The sequence below is a fragment of the Salmo salar genome, chromosome ssa10 (genome assembly GCF_905237065.1).
Source record: "Salmo salar chromosome ssa10, Ssal_v3.1, whole genome shotgun sequence".
Lineage (NCBI taxonomy): Eukaryota > Metazoa > Chordata > Actinopteri > Salmoniformes > Salmonidae > Salmo > Salmo salar.
This window is the reverse complement of record NC_059451.1, coordinates 16,373,331-16,387,454: the sequence shown is the minus strand read 5'-3', so window position 1 is coordinate 16,387,454 and position 14,124 is coordinate 16,373,331. Positions and strand designations below refer to the sequence as shown.

At 42.2% G+C, this 14,124-nt stretch overlaps 1 protein-coding gene across 1 annotated transcript in view; it reads left to right on the top strand.

Moving 5' to 3' along the window:
* The window catches only part of wdr18 (WD repeat domain 18), a 97,453-nt gene that overhangs the window by 42,629 nt on the left and 40,700 nt on the right, over positions 1-14,124 (top strand). Inside the window, exons 6-7 of the mRNA XM_014216070.2 lie at positions 67-131; positions 1,233-1,357. Of these exons, the coding sequence (XP_014071545.1) occupies positions 67-131; positions 1,233-1,357 (190 nt within the window). The remainder of the gene's footprint in view (positions 1-66; positions 132-1,232; positions 1,358-14,124) is intronic.

Below are 14,124 nucleotides of genomic sequence, written 5' to 3'. Positions count from 1 at the left end.
AAAAAAAAAATCTGTCTGAGGATTGCTTACTCTGATTAACTTTTTTCTTCTTCTTATGATCTGCAGAGCTTAAGTCGGGATAAGACGTTCCAGTCGGACAACGAGGGCAACCAGGTTTTTAAAGGACACAGGTGGGCTTCCTTCAAGGTCTCGTCTATGTAATATTCACTGAGTGTAGAAAACATTAGGAACACCTGCTCTTTACATGACCGACTGACCAGGTGAATCCAACTGAACGCTATGATCCCTTATTGATGTCACCTGTTAAATCCACTCCAATCAGTGTAGGTGAAGGGGAGGAGACAGGTTAAAGAAGGATTTTTAAGCCTTGAGACATGGATTGTGTATGTGTGCCATTCAGAGGGTGAATGGGCAAGACAGAAACATGTAAGTGCCTCTGAACGGGGTCTGAGAGGTGGGTGGTGGGGGGATAGAGGGATGGTTCAGGATGAGTGGCTTTGATGCTGTAACAGCTGTGTGGTGACTGACGGGTTGTTTCATGTGGCTTTAATACCCCACGGTATCCTCGTGGAATCTCTTTGTGCCGAACCAGGTCCCAGTAGCCAGAGAAGTTCAGGCATCCTAATCTCTCTCACCGTATGGTATCCAAGACTGCCAAGGTGCACGCCACCAACATACAGATGGGACAGGCACACAGTAGGTGTGCAGAACCAGGCTAGAAGACTTGAGTGGCTTTTTGTAGCTGCAGAGCAGGGGGGCGGAAGGAGCGTACACTATCTGATTTTTCTTCCCCCCTTTGACCCGTTCGGTACTGAAAATGTTGCTGTTACCATTCCTGGAAGGCACATATATGGTAATTAGGTTGCCTGTAACGTGTGAACAGAAACAAGCAAGATAACAATGTTGAAACTCTGGTGTAAGAAAACAGGCTTGGTAAGGAAAGTGGTTTATTTTTTAGCAATGACTTTTGGCCTCCCTTGTGATGTGACTGGAGAAGCATGAATATGTACTCTGGGGATTATGTAAGGAAACTGATGATAGCATTTAAGAAATCAGGAGAACAGTTTAGTTTAGAACTTGAGTAAGAAAAAATGGAATCTGATATAATTTACTTTCTGAAATTTAGATGTTGTGTGACTAGATTACTTACGTTATTTACTTGGGTAATAAAGGAAAAGCTGATATATGAATGTTGATCCCCAAACATTTTGATGTTTGAGAACCCTATTTAATCAGCCAAGTGATCTCCCTTTGCACTCATCCCTCCACAGGAACCTAGTGACATGTCTGTCTGTCTCTATGGATGGCACTCTCCTCCTCTCGGGCTCCCACGATGAGACCATACGACTGTGGGACATCCAGAGCAAGCAGAGCATTCGCAGCATCAACAACAAAGGTGAGCTTGAATGACCACCTCACCTAATCAAAGTCTCACCTCAGTAGCCCAAACCCATCTCTTCACTTCAGCCGCTGGCATAGCAAATGCCTCGCTGAGACATTGATTTCTCCCAGAACGCCCTGAGTCATACATCACCCTGCCCCCGGACCTTGTTAGAAAACCCTTCCACGCTTGCCCTTCCTTGAGGTCATGGAGTGTATGGTTTGACATGTATACTCCAGGTGCAATTTTGTTTGTTCTCTGTTACTGTTGTTTCCTGTGAAGTGATCAGTTGACTGGGAGCTAACAGCAGACGGCAAACGTAATGCCCGTCTTGCGCTGGGCGTTCGGTTCAACTTAGGTTGGTTTGTAAAGGCAAGCTGATGCGTTTATTTACATTTGCTCTAGATGTGAGTTTGTGTGTCCGATATACACTGAGTGTACAAAACAATAAAACCTCTTTCCATGACGTAGACTGACCAGGTGAAAGTTATGATCCCTTATTGATGTCACTTGTTAATTCCACTTAAATACGTGTAAATGCAGGGGTGGAGACAGGTTGAAGAAGTATTTTTAAGCCCTGAGACAGCTGAGACGTGGATTGTTTATGTGCTATTCAGAGGGTGAATGGGCCAGAATATTTACTGTAAGTGCCTTTGAACGGGGTATGGTAGTAGGTGCCATACCCCGTGTGTCAAGAACTGCAACGCCTCTGGGTTTTTGACACAACAGTTTCCCGTGTGTCTCAAGAATGGTTTACCGCCCAAAGGACATCCAGCCAACTTGACACAACTATGTGTGGGAAGCATTGGAGTCAACATGGGCCAGCATCCCTGTGGAACGCTGTTGACACCTTTTGTAGAGTCCATGCCCCAGCGAATTGAGGATGTTCTGAGGGCAAAATAGGGAGGGGGGGGGGCGCAACTCAATATTAGGAAGGTGTTCCTAATGTTTGGTATACTCAGTGTACGTATCTAAGGCAGCTCATAGTTAGAAGTATGAAGAGAATATGTTATATGAAGAATAATAAGTAACATATTGAAAATATAATTGCTGTGTTAGAAAGTGCCAATGCAAGTAGTATCATTGATCATCTTCTGAAAATATAATTATCGGTTCATGACATGTAAGATAGAGTTAATAACTTAGGAGAGAGCTGAGCTCTCAAAATAGAGAGTTGTTCCTATCACATTGAGGCATCTGTCACCTTTTCTATGGGCCACAGCACCCACTCACTCAGTGCGACGGTAGAGTCCCTTTCGTTAAGTGCTTTTAGAGAACTGGGATTTGATCTGCGTCACTGGGCAGGTTGCGAACTCATTTTGTTTTAATAGGATGTTTCTGTTGTTTATTCAGCCACTGTGACTGGTTAGCTGTCTATCAGTTTTGGCCGGATGGAGGATGTAATGATGTTCAACGGCACTTGTATTGAAATGTCTTCTGGCTGTGGGAGAAGTAAGCATCGCACCGTGGCCTTGCCAGACCTTTTGGGAGTGCAATCTTGTTTTCAGAGTTAGAGCTTGGTGTTGTTTAGCCCTGTCGAGTTTGTAGGGGTCATTATAAGCCCTCAGAAGTAGGCTTGGGCAGTATCCAGATTGTCCTACCTTCATACCAACCTTGTGCCATACTGGGATATTCGGTAACATGGCTAACTAGCTACTAAATTAGCAAGCCAACTGCAGAGCATTTAGCACATTTTTAGAATTAACTTTAATAGTTATTAGATATCTAGCAGGCAAACATTTAATTGTGAATTCCATACTGTAACTAGATCACCTGGCGTGTGCTGCACCTAATGAGTGACTCACAAGGCTCCTGTCTAGTAGTTGTGTGTAAACAAACACCATGTAACTGGGGGACTACTGGTAAGCTTCATTAAAAAAAAATAATGTGACGGATAAAATTAAGAACTGTATCTTTATCTCCTAACGTAGTAACTGCAGGTATTGACATAAAGTAGCTACAAATATTCACATTTCTTAAAAAACTTCAAGGAAATAGTTTCAATGGTATTAATGTTATTGAAAAACCATCCCTTGGCTATTTCCAAATACGCCGGTTTACAGTATACCTCCCGCGCTTACTCTGCAGTCATCTGACTTTCTAAAGAGAAGGCTGAGAGGGTCATACTGTGTCTTGACCAACGGTTTACTTTACAGGGTTCATTTATTACACGCACAAAAACTCACATTTCGCTCGCAGAGCCGGAAACGCACACTCCCCACTGCTGACCGCCGTCTGCAAAGCCTCCGAGCTGATCAACGCTGCTCTGCCGCTGACATTATCGGGCTGTCCGAAAACCCCTCCATCTCAGTGGCCTATTTTCAGGTAGTACATTCTTCACTGAAAAGCTCTTCAAGCAATATGTCAAGTCAAGAAGCAGCTGGCGTGTATTGGAATGTGAGAATCAGGGTAATGGATTGGGCTTTAGCCCGCCATTGTTGTGAGGGTGTTCAATACAGGCCTCGCTATTAAACGACAAATGTATTTGTTGAGCAATAATGCACAGCTCGTGTGCTTCACACTGTCGCCCCAGTTGAATTAACACGAAGACAAAACAATGACTTACATTTACATTTACATTTTAGTCATTTAGCAGACGCTCTTATCCAGAGCGACTTACAAATTGGTGCATTCACCTATAATATCCAGTGGAACAACCACTTTACAATAGTGCATCTAAAACTAAGTAGTAGTAAACTAACATTGTTATCATTTATGTCGTTTCAAAGTTTTACCACTAAGATTATAATGGATAGATATTTTTGTTGTTGTGGTCTGTCTCTGGCAGTGTTGGTCCAACGCTGATCAATGGCGAAGCCATAATTTAGATGACAAAGTTAAACAACCCTTTTTCAACCCGGTTCTTCAGTCATTTCACTCCATGATTAAATATTACAATTAGATATTGAAAATAATCTTTAATGACATAATCAGATTGTGACAATAATTTGACCATTCAACAACACAGTAGCAAAACAAGAAAGAAAACCACACACTTTACATTACGGTCTATTTGCGTGCAGTAAATAAACAGCCCGTAATATACACTTGCACCAGTCAACTATGAACTGTGAACACAACTGCCTAGCCCAAATTTATTGATGGATGTCAACGCTGTGTCTCCCCTGACTGTGTCTATGCTCCAAGGGCTGCATTATATCTTGGGCTCTCAACCTGTCTCCAGCCATCTTCCTGTCCCCCCCCACCCTGTCTTCCACAAGGAGCAGCGTAGAGGGTGAGTTCAGCCTGTAATTGAGTTGTCTGAAGGTCCCGGCCTCCACATCCACTGTAAATCTCCCGAGCTCTAGCCCGGTTTCCCCAACTCTGTTCTGGGAGAGCAAAGGCGGTTATTGGCCCTCTCTGAAGGCATGCGTGATCCTGAAGGCAATTAGAAAAACCTTTCACAGCCCCGTCGCTCTCCCTCATACTATCCATCTTCACTAAGCTCCGCAGCTCGACCGGCACAAATCAGACGAGTAGTGGCGGGAAAATCTGAGCTGCTCACAAGCGACCGGAAGTTTTTGGAATGGTGGCTTTGGAAATTAGGTGTATGGTCAATGTCCATAAAACTAACTTCCGTTGAAGTTATTTAGCATTTGGCTTATTCGAGAGATCATACCAGTCCCCGATAAAAGTTTTAGTCTGATGGTGGCACCATTCCGTGGAGAAGATAGACTGTATGAGTGGTCAGAGGACAGGATGTAGGCTACCATTGCATGCTCTTTATAATCTCCTGGCTGAGACAGAGTGCAGTATGGTATCTTTAAACCGACTTACATCATACCTAGCAGGGGAAATAAGGAAAGGGCCAAATGTTTAGACCTATTTGTAAGCGAGGCGATAAAAATCATTAATCTACTGGAGAGATAATTACTTACTTCCAAGGTTCTTAACCCTGTACATAAATGTTCAATCAGAACGTAAGTTTGAGGCGAAGGGTCTCTCCATGTAGGGCTTGGCCTAGAAATCTGACTCTCATTAATATTTTTTTTGTTCACATCTCATGAATAATAAGGGAACTTACATAGCACGCGCACATGCACACACCCCACTACCATCGCCGCCCTCACCACCACAGACAGACAGGTGATCGTGACTGGCATTCTCTGCATCGTAATTAACTTAATCCAACGTCTGTTGCTATGCGTCTAAGGCGAACCGCTGATTGAGACAGTATTTAGACTTCAAACGACCCCCCCCTCCCACTGCTGTCTGCACTGCTCCTCCTGTGTGGATTAAACTGCCAACTTCACTAATCCTTAGTGTCTCTGTGAGCTCAGTATTACTGGCCTGCTGTTGTCTCTGACTAATATCTATTATTCCTTCTGCAACCACCATTGATCAAGAAAGGAGTGGGCTGGAAAAGTGGTGAACCGGGCAGACTTGAAGACCTCAAGGGAATGGACAAAAATAGCCCACCAATGTTACGATTTGCATCGTATCAACAAAATATTTTATCTTATTCCTGGTCCATTATGGTAGCCAAGTGAGTTTTGGGTCTTTTTGGAAGCTCTTTGACAATATTTAGTCAACACTGAGTAACTGTATAAGTCACAAGTTCCTCTCAATGTTTAAACTTTTTTGGGGGAGGGACAGACTCTACAAACTGTAGGCACTGCTGCTGCAAATGTCCCTTTGCAGTTCTCAAGCACTACTGCTACTGAAAGGTGAAGAGCACAGCAACAACGTGGCTATCATCGAGACATCGGCGTTAACAAAGCCAAAAGAGTGATATCCTTTACTCATGGCAGTCTAAACAAATGGCCTCAAGTTATGCGCTGTTTACTTGAAAATTTCTAGAAAGCATTCTGGAGCTCCAGATTAGAGGTCGGCCGATTATGATTTTTTTCAATACCGATGCCGATTATTGGGGGACCAAAAAGGCCGATACCGATTCATCGGCCGACTATTTTCTTATTTTTATAATGAAAATTACAACAATACTGAATTAACACTTATTTTAACTTAATATAATACATCAATAAAATCAATTTAGCCTCAAATAAATAATGAAACATGTTCAATTTGGTTTAAATAATGCAAAACAAAGTGTTGGAGTAGAAAGTAAAAGTGTAATATGTGCCATGTAAGAAAGCTAACGTTTAATTCCTTGCTCAGAACATTTTTTTTTAAATTTTTTTTTGGGGGAACATGGGAACATATGAAAGCTAGTGGTTGCTTTAAACATGAGTCTTCAATATTCCCAGGTAAGAAGTTTTAGGTTGTAGTTATTATATTATTATAGGAATTATAGGACTATTTCTCTCTATATGATTTGTATTTCATATACCTTTGACTATTGGATGTTTTTATATTCACTTTAGTATTGCCAGTGTAACAGTATAGCTTCCGTCCCTCTCCTCGCTCCTACCTGGGCTCAAACCAGGAACACATCGACAACAGCCACCCTCGAAGCAGCGTTACCCATGCAGAGGAAGGGAAAAAACTACTCCAAGTCTCAGAGCGAGTGACGTTTGAAACGCTATTAGCGTGCACCCGGCTAACTAGCTAGCCATTTCACATCAGTTACACCAGCCTAATCTTGGGAGTTGATAGGCTTGAAGGGGTGGGTATAATTTGTGGAACGTTCCAACAGGAATCTGTTCCAAAAAACGTAAAGTAAAAGGTTGCCAACCAACAACGCATACAAAGTAGCAACGCATACAAACCTAGCTAACTAGCTGCCGAATAGGCATCAACTCACCACGTAGCTTATTGTTAATGTTTGTCCATAGGCAAACAGACATGTGAGGACAGGCATTTTTCGGAATAAACGTGATGAGTGGAAAAACGCAATGAAATAGACCACTCCCTACCCGGTATCTTATTCTGCCGCTATACAACTTTGTATGCGTTGTTTTTTGGAAACCTTGTTATTTATGAAGTTTTTGGAATAGATTCCTGTTGGAACGTTCCAAAAATTATACCCACCCAGGTTGAAGTCATAAACAGCACAATGCTTGAAGCACAGCGAAGGGCTGTTTGAATGAATGCTTACGAGCTTGCTGCTGCCTACCACCGCTCAGTCAGACTGCTCTATCAAATCATAGACTTAATTATAATATAATAAACACACAGAAATATGAGCCTTGGGTCATTAATATGGTCGAATCTGTAAACTATCATCTCGAAAACAATTTTTTTTTTCTTTCAGTGACATGCGTAACCGTTCCGTATTTTATCTAACGGGTGACTAAGTCTAAATATTCCTGTTAGGCATTGATGTTTATGGTTAGGTACATTGGTGCAACGACAGTACTTTTTTCACAAATGCGCTTGTTAAATCAACACCCGTTTGTCGAAGTAGGCTGTGATTCAATGAAAATTAACAGGCACCGCATCGATCATATGCAACGCAGGACACGCTAGATAAACTAGTAATATCATCAACCATGTGTAGTTAACTAGTGATTATGTTAAGATTGATAGTTTTTTATAAGTCTAATGCTAGCAAGCAACTTACCTTTGCTTCTTGCTGCCCTCGCGTTACAGGTAGTCAGCTTGTTAATCCTTGTGGAGTGCAAGGCAGGTGGTTAGAGCGTTGGACTGGTAACCGAAGGTTGCAAAAACGAATCCCCCCTGAACAAGGCAGTTAACCCCCGTTTCTAGGCTGTCATTGTAAATAAGAATGTGTTCTTAATCTGACTTGCGTAGTTAAATAAAGGTGTTAAAAAAAAAAATAAAAAAAAACGGTGCCCAAAAATACCGATTATGAAAACTTGAAATCAGCCCTAATTTAATCGGCCATTCCGATTAATCGGTCGACCTCTACTCCAGATCAGATGCCAAAGAGATTAGGATCTACCTCAACTGCTCAACAACGGATCTAGGGTAGAAAACTAGAGTGACTGCTAGTGTGCATTAACAAAGTATTTCGGGCCAAGGACCTGTAGAGGAAATCGGTGCTGTACTCATCTCACATCCCTCTGCCACTTTTCCACAGACGGCCTTGGCATAATCTTCTGCACTTTCCTTCTCGGCTCTTGTTACATGCCGCTTAAAGAGTGATTGAGATTGGCACCTCATGTTTGTGCCAGAGTGGGAGATCCAGCATGGAAGTGGACAAGAGCCTTGTGTCGAAGTAATTGTCTGGCAGTGTAGACTGCCCTGAACCACTAACTCAGCAATCATTTGATACTGCATATTGCAATGAGGACACCCCAAAGTTCATTGGCACAAGTTTAGATGGTTATGAAAGGAATTCTTCTCTTACTGCATGGTTTGTATCAGGAAACACAAAATGTCTCTCTTAACCAAAGAGTTAAAATAATTTTACTGAACATGTTTCCTGAGAGGTGAAATGGACAAACCGCCCTTCTTAACCGCCCTTCTTAACACCCGCTCGCTTAACCCGGAAGCCAGCTGCACCAATGTCAGAGGAAACACTGTTCAACTGACAGCTGAAGTCAGCCTGCAGGCGCCCGGCCCGCCACAAGGAATCGCTAGAGCGCGATGAGCCAACTAAAGCGCCCCCAGGCCAAACCCTCCCCCAACCCGGACGACACTGGGCAAATTGTGCACCGACCTATGGGACTCCCGGTCACGGCCTGTATTGATTGGGAACGAACCCCAGGTTGTAGTGACGCCGTAATCAATCAATCAATCAATCAAATGTATTTATAAAGCCCCTTTTACATCAGCCGATGTCACAAAGTGCAACACTGCGATGCATTTCCTTAGACCGCTGCGCCACTTGGGAGGCCAGGTTTAGCCACTCTTGAGTACAATGGACAAACAAAACAGGGTTTTGAAGAAGGTAACACGCCAAAATGCATTGGTTTTAATCATAAAGGAGCATTTTCTTAAATCAACTTCCATTGTTCCCAAGAGTGGCTCAACATTCATATCATTGAGAGATATTTCCTCTGCTCACACATGCCAAAATGCACACAATCCAAACACTGTTCTCAGGTGCCTAGTCTTTTAACCCGCGTCACATTTCATAGTACTCTAAACTTGAGCAAACGGTTTCAAGTGGATGCGCTACCGCAGGGATTTGACCTAAAGCAAGTGCAGCACACAATCCACTCTCCATATCGCTTTCATGATAATTGTTAAGATTATCTCCATAATCGCCCGGACCCTAATTGTATGGTTTCCGCCTAGGGCATCGATTGGATATTATGCACGTCAGAGTATCTGCAGTGTTTTGGCAGGGCTCAAGCCGTGCACTCCCCTCCCCGTGTCTCTGCGCCCCTGCTACCGTGACCCTGCTTGGCCGCAGGCATAATTTATGAGCGTGTGTAGGAGGGGCCCGGACCATTAGTGTAATTCCAAGTGGGAGCCAATTCCCGGGGATCGATATCTGTAATTGAGTGGGAGATAATTAGCCAGCCCTTATTACCACAACAAGGAATAAATATACTCTCCTCAGTTACCCCATACACAAACTACATTTTAAACGGTCCCCAATGCTTAGATGTCGTGAAATACAGGTACGTCTCATGTAGCTCACTTGCTTCCTTTTCCCCGTTCTTCCTCCATGGGTTGTCGCTTGAAAAGGAAAAATTGCACAATCTCCCTGGAACCACATTAAAAACCTGTTGATTGGGATTGCACTGATATACTCTGGTTACCACGAGTGCTGCTGTAGCTGTGCGTAATATATGCATTAACATAATGTTGATGGATAGGGAGGGACTAAGGAAGGAGGAGAGCAAATCTACTTCCTATTTACACAGGTTTATCGCCGTCCTTATTAGGCACAACGTTGCCCTAGTCTTCCCCTCCCTCCACTGACCTTTTTTATTATTCATTATCGACTTGGTTGGTTAGACTTTGTGGATTGTATTTGTGTGCTGATAAATGAACAGCAACCTGTTGCTTTTATTGGCCCAATCCCCGTATTAATGTACAGGTGGGTCTGTTCCCTCCCTCCCCCTCTCTCTCTCTCTCGCTCCCTCACGCTCAATTCAATAGACCTTATTGACATGGCAAGTTAAATGACTTACATTGTCAAAGTATACATAAAACAAAAATGGTGGGACCAACGGCAATTATAATAGTAGTAGTGGAAATGGGATTACCATTAACAGCAAAAACAATATAAATGACAATAACACATTAAAACAATTTGTAGTAGACTAGCCTCAACATGACTGAGAAGCCACATGACAAAACAAAACTAAATGGGAAATATTATTGACATTACATTGTACTTTTCAATGGCTGTCCCACAGGTTGTGGCAGGAGGATGCATATTTGGCTGCCAAAACTGCACATTACTTCGTCTTTTATAGTTTCAAATTCTTTGTACTGAATGATCATTTTGGGAAATAAATATTCTCTTAGGTCTGAGTATTTGTTACAGTGTAATAGGAAATGCAGCTCGGTGTCTGTCTGGAGCAGATTGAGCACAGCCTGACCTCTCTGGGCAGACCGGTTTGCCTGTGACGACCGGTCTCTATAGCCAGACTGTGCTCACTGAGTCTGTACCTAGTCAGTGTTTTCCTCAGTTTTCTATCAGTCACGGTGGTCAGATAGTACATGGTGGCAGACTGTTTAGAGCCAAATAGCATTGATGTTTACTTTGATTTTTTTGTGGTGTCTTTCCAATCGGTGATATATTTTTATTTTTGCTTTGTGATGATTTGGTTGGGCCAGATTTTCTGAGTGATGTCTTGAGGCTCTATGGGGTTGGCTTGGGTTAGTGAAATGAGCCTCACAACCAGCTGGCTGAGGGGACTCTTCTTGTTTCATCTCTTGATATTGCAGAGCTATGTGATGGAATGTTTTGGGTTCACCTGTTTTTAGATGTTTGTAAAAGTCGATGGCTCTTTTTTTCTATTTGAATAAGGGGGGTATTGGCCCAATTCTGCTCTACATGCGCTTTTTGGAGTGTGTTGCAAACAAGTATTGCAAAACCCTGCATGCAGTATTTCGATTGGATATTTTTGTCCCATTTGGTAAATTCATTATTAGAGAGCAAACCCCATACTTAGCTGCCATATAGAGCAATTGGTTCTATAACTGATTGGAACATTTTGAGCCAGATTGTAATTAGATTATTTTTTTTTTATGTTCCTTTTTAATGTCATGCTCTTGCTCTTGCTTTGTTTCTCAGCTCATTCACAGCCCTGTGGAAGCTACCTGTGTTGCTGATATTTAGTACTAGATACAGTTGAAGTCGGAAGTTTACATACGCTTAGGTTGGAGTCATTAAAACTCGTTTTTCATCCACTCCACAAATTTCTTGTTAACAAACTATAGTTTTGGCAAGTCGGTTGGGACGTCTACTTTGTGCATGACACAAGTAATTTTTCCAACAATTGTTTACAGACAGATTATTTCACTTATAATTAATTCACTGTATCACAATTCCAGTGGGTCAGAAGTTTACATACACAAAGTTGACTGTGCCTTTAAACAGCTTGGATAATGAGCTGTTTAAAGGCACAGATAATGATGTCATGGCTTTAGATGCTTCTGCTAGGCTAATTGACATAATTTGAGTCAATTGGAGGTGTACCTGTGGATGTATTTCAAGGCCTACCTTCAAACTCAGTGCCTCTTTGCTTGACATCACGGGGAAATCAAAAGAAATCAGCCAAGACCTCAGAAAAACAATTGTAGACGTCCACAAGTCTGCTTCATCCGAGGAAGCAATTTCCAAATGCCTGAAGGTACCATGTTCGTCTGTACAAACAATAGTACGCAAGTATAAACACCATGGGACCACGCAACCGTCATACCGCTCAGGAAGGAGACGTGTTCTGTCTCCTGGAGATGAACATACTTTGGTGTGAAAAGTGCAAATCAATCCCAAAACAACAGCAGAGGACCTTGTGAAGATGCTGGAGGAAACAGGTACAAAATTGTTTATATCCACAGTAAAACGAGTCCTATATCGACATAACCTGAATGGCCGCTCAGCAAGGAAGAAGCCACTGCTCCAAAACCGCCATAAAAAAGCCCGACTATGGTTTGCAACTGCACATGGGGACAAAGATCGTACTTTTTGGAGAAATGTCCTCTGGTCTGATGAAACAAAAATGGAACTGTTTGGTCATAATGACCATCGTTATGTTTGGAAGAAAAAGGGGGAGGCTTGCAAGCCGAAGAACACCATCCCAACCGTGAAGCACAGGGGTGGCAGCATCATCTTGTGGGGGTGCTTTGCTGCAGGAGGGACTGGTCCACTTCGCAAAATAGATGGCATCATGAGGAAAGAAAATGATGTGGATATATTGAAGCAACATCTCAAGACATCAGTCAGGAAGTTAAAGCTTGGTCGCAAATGGGTCTTCCAAATGGACAATGACCCCAAACATACTTCCAAAGTTGTGGCAAAATGGCTTAAGGACAACAAAGTCAAGGTATTGGAGTGGCCATCACAAAGCCCTGACCTCAATCCCATAGAAAATTTGTGGGCAGAACTGAAAAGGCGTGTGCGAGCAAGGAGGCCTACTAACCTGACTCAGTTACACCAGCTCTGTCAGGAGGAATGGGCCAAAATTCACCCAACTTATTGTGGGAAGCTTGTGGAAGGCTACCTGAAATGTTTGACCCAAGTTCAACAATTTTAAGGCAATGCTACCAAATACTAATTGAGTGCATGTAAACGTCTGACCCACTGGGAATGTAATGAAATAAATAAAAGCTGAAATAAATCATTCTCTCTATAAAGAGGTGATCCTAATTGACCTAAGATGGAATTTTTACTAGGATTAAATGTCAGGAATTGTGAAAAACTGAGTTTACGTACACCTTAGCCAAATACATTGAATTCTTCCGACTTCAACTGTACGTGTAGTTTCTGGTGTGTTCTAATGGAACTGTGTCCAAATAGATTTTATATTTGTCATCCTGATTTATGGACTTTTTTGGATTATCATTATATTCGTAATTCTATCCCAGGTCTGACAGAACCTGTGCAGATGATCTAGGTGCTGTTTTAACTCCTCCTTAGTGGGAGACAGCAGCACCAGGTCATCTGCGTACAGCAGATGCTTGATTTCAGTGTTGTGTAGGGTGAGACCAGGTGCTGCTGATTTTCTTCTAATGTTTTTGCCAATTTATTAATGTAGATGTTAAATAATGTTAGACTTCTCTCAGGGGCTGCTCAATAAGTCCGTTTGCTTGTTGCCAATTTTAGTTTATAAAAAAAGACCTTCGTGCCAAATTGAATCAAATGCTTTCTTGAGTAGATTGTTTTGCCTTTGTTTTGGTTTACTTGTTTTTCTATTCGAGTGTGGAGGGTGTAAATGTGGTCTGTTGTACGATACTCTTTTAGAAATAGAATCTGGCTTCTGCTTCGGACATTGTGTTCATCAAGGAAATTATGTAATCTGCTATTTATGATACTGCAGAGAATTTCCCCAATTTGCTGTTAAGGCAAATTCCTCTTATTTGTGTGAAATTTGTCTCCATTTTTATAAATTGGTGTGATCAGTCCTTGGTTCCAAATATCGGGGAAAATACATGCAGTGACGATAATGTTGAAGAGTTTGAGTATAGCGAATTTGAATTTGTGGTCTGTATATTTGATCATTTCATTTAAAATACCATCAGCACCACAGGCCTTTTTGGGTTGGAGAGTGCATAGTTTATCCAATAATTCTTCTTCTGTAATTGGGGTATCCACACGATTCTGATAGTCTTTGATTGCATTTTGGATAGTCAATTCCTCGTCACGAGGTTTGTTTTAAATTATTCCAATTCTCCCAGAAGTGGTTTGATTCTATGGATTCCTCAATTCCATCCAGCTGATTTCTAATGTGCTGTTCCTTTTTTGTTCTTAGGGTGTGTTCGTATTACTTCAGTGTTTCCCCGTATTGAAGGCA